This window comes from Gavialis gangeticus, unplaced genomic scaffold, assembly GCF_001723915.1.
Source record: "Gavialis gangeticus isolate Ggan-Ray unplaced genomic scaffold, GavGan_comp1, whole genome shotgun sequence".
Classification (NCBI taxonomy): Eukaryota; Metazoa; Chordata; order Crocodylia; family Gavialidae; genus Gavialis; species Gavialis gangeticus.
The window spans coordinates 891,663-893,582 of NW_017729029.1; the positions used below are offsets into that span (position 1 = coordinate 891,663).

General features: G+C 46.2%; 1 protein-coding gene across 1 annotated transcript in view; it reads right to left on the minus strand.

Annotated features, from left to right (window-relative positions):
• Positions 1–3: 3 nt before the first annotated feature.
• LOC109300311 (V-set and immunoglobulin domain-containing protein 4-like) overlaps positions 4–1,920 on the minus strand; it is a gene marked incomplete at its 3' end in the record, with an annotated part of 7,586 nt that continues 5,669 nt past the window's right edge. Inside the window, exons 2-3 of the mRNA XM_019520995.1 lie at positions 838–1,194; positions 4–116 (exon numbers count right to left, since the gene is read on the minus strand). Coding sequence (XP_019376540.1) covers positions 4–116; positions 838–1,194 — 470 coding nt within the window. The remainder of the gene's footprint in view (positions 117–837; positions 1,195–1,920) is intronic.

Genomic DNA, 1,920 nt, shown 5'->3' on the forward strand with positions numbered 1-1,920 from the left:
CCATTGGTAGCTGATGGGTGGGGACCCTCTGGCTGAGCAGGTCAGGCTTGCCCTAGCCCCTTCCGGCACTGTCAGTCCCAGATGACCAGGTGTGATGATGGGTTTGGACACTGCAACTGAAAGACAGAGATTAAGAGGTTTGCTTCTGAGGAGGCCCACAGTCCAGGGGTTATTTAGACCCAAGAGGCAGGTTGTTATGGAGAAAGGAGCCAGTGTGTGACTAGGCTTCACTGTACTTCATGGCTATTCAGATGGAAAAGGGCATGAAGCAATTTGCACTAGCTCTTCTAACTTGTTGCAGCTCCTCATCTCTCTCAAAAAAATATTCCTAACATGCAAATCCTTCTCCATCAGATGTAGAGCCATTGTTCTGACCACCCATAAACCACACAAAGGGAGCTCTGGCATCCCCTAGATAATAGAGGTGGAGTAATGCATTATCCCAGCTGTTCTTGAGCTACTTCCCATAGGAACATTAGGTTGCTGGACATACATAAGACAGTGCTGAAGGCTGTCCTAAGTAGCACTGGGTTCAAGCTGGCCACTGGCAGGCCCAGAGTTGGGTGGCCATAGGCATCTCCCCAGAGCCTTGGACTGGACCCTGCATTCTAACAGACATGATTGGCATCCCCCAAATTATTTCCTCCTAATCTGGGAGCAGACAGAAGTTGTACAGTGAGGAAGAGCCCTGAGACTCCATAAAATGCTGCCCCTAACCCTGTGGATGTGGTGAGTCACAGTGAAAGAAATAGTCCTCTACTTCTGCTGTGCAGCCAGGCCTCCTACCAAATACCACATCTCATTCACAAAGTATTTAAATTTTACCCCTATATTTACCTTTAACAACTCGAACTGTAGTTGTCATCTCCTTTGTTATCAGGCTGTCATTCTGGGCTCTCCAGGTGACTTTGCAAGTGTAGCGCCCACTGTCTGGGATTTCAAGATCCTTAATCTGGAGGGAGACATTGCCTGGGGTTTCTTTTTGGATGCTGACCCTGCCTCTATACCGAGTTAGCAGAGTGTGGTCACCAGTGAGATCTCTTCGAATGACAGTGACAGGGGTTTGATCACGCTCCATGGTCCAAATGACTGTTGCTTGATTGAAGTCCTCTATGGGTACATAGATGCATGGTAAGATAGTGGAACTCTTCCACACTCCTTCAATCTCACGGGTGCCAGTCAGGTCCAGGATGGCTGCAGGGAGCAAGAGGCAAGGGGTGGAAATAAAATCATGGTGATGAGAATAGCATCAACACCAAAGGATGCTGAAAACACCATCAGGTAAAGCCCACCAAGCCACCAGCACTGTCAGACAAGCAGCTTAAAGGAAGCCACATCTTTTAGTGGCATAGACTAGGAAATGACAAATATAGTTGAAGGAAGCTAGAAGGAAAGCATCTGGAGCGGTGCAGAAGAGTCGAGATATGACAGGACGTACACTGCATGGAAGAACTCTGGACCATGTTCAGGACAACTGGCACTGTGATCTCTTCAGCCAGTCCAAGTTAAACAAGATCAGGCTAGGGAAAACAGATCAGTCACGCTGGGAACTGATGAACAATAACATGCTCTTTGTCTCATGAACCCCAGAGGCAGGGAAGTTTTGTGAATGTTGCATTATTCTTCCTGGCTGTATTTTAAGGAACCTATAGGTTCCCCACCTCCCCACTCCCCAGCCCCATCTTCTTTTCATAAAGTTAACTACAACCCTTAAGGCCCCTTTATGTCCCTTATTCTCGAAATAAATTCCTCTGATGACATAAAACAGGTTTAACCTTGATAGGTAATTACCATCATCACATCACTTAACTAATTCTGAAAACAATTTTCCAATGTTTCTTTCTGCTGAAAGTTGTGACGGAAAGTCATGTAGACATCATTTATCAACAGAGAAAGTATGACACAATGATGCTCTAATTG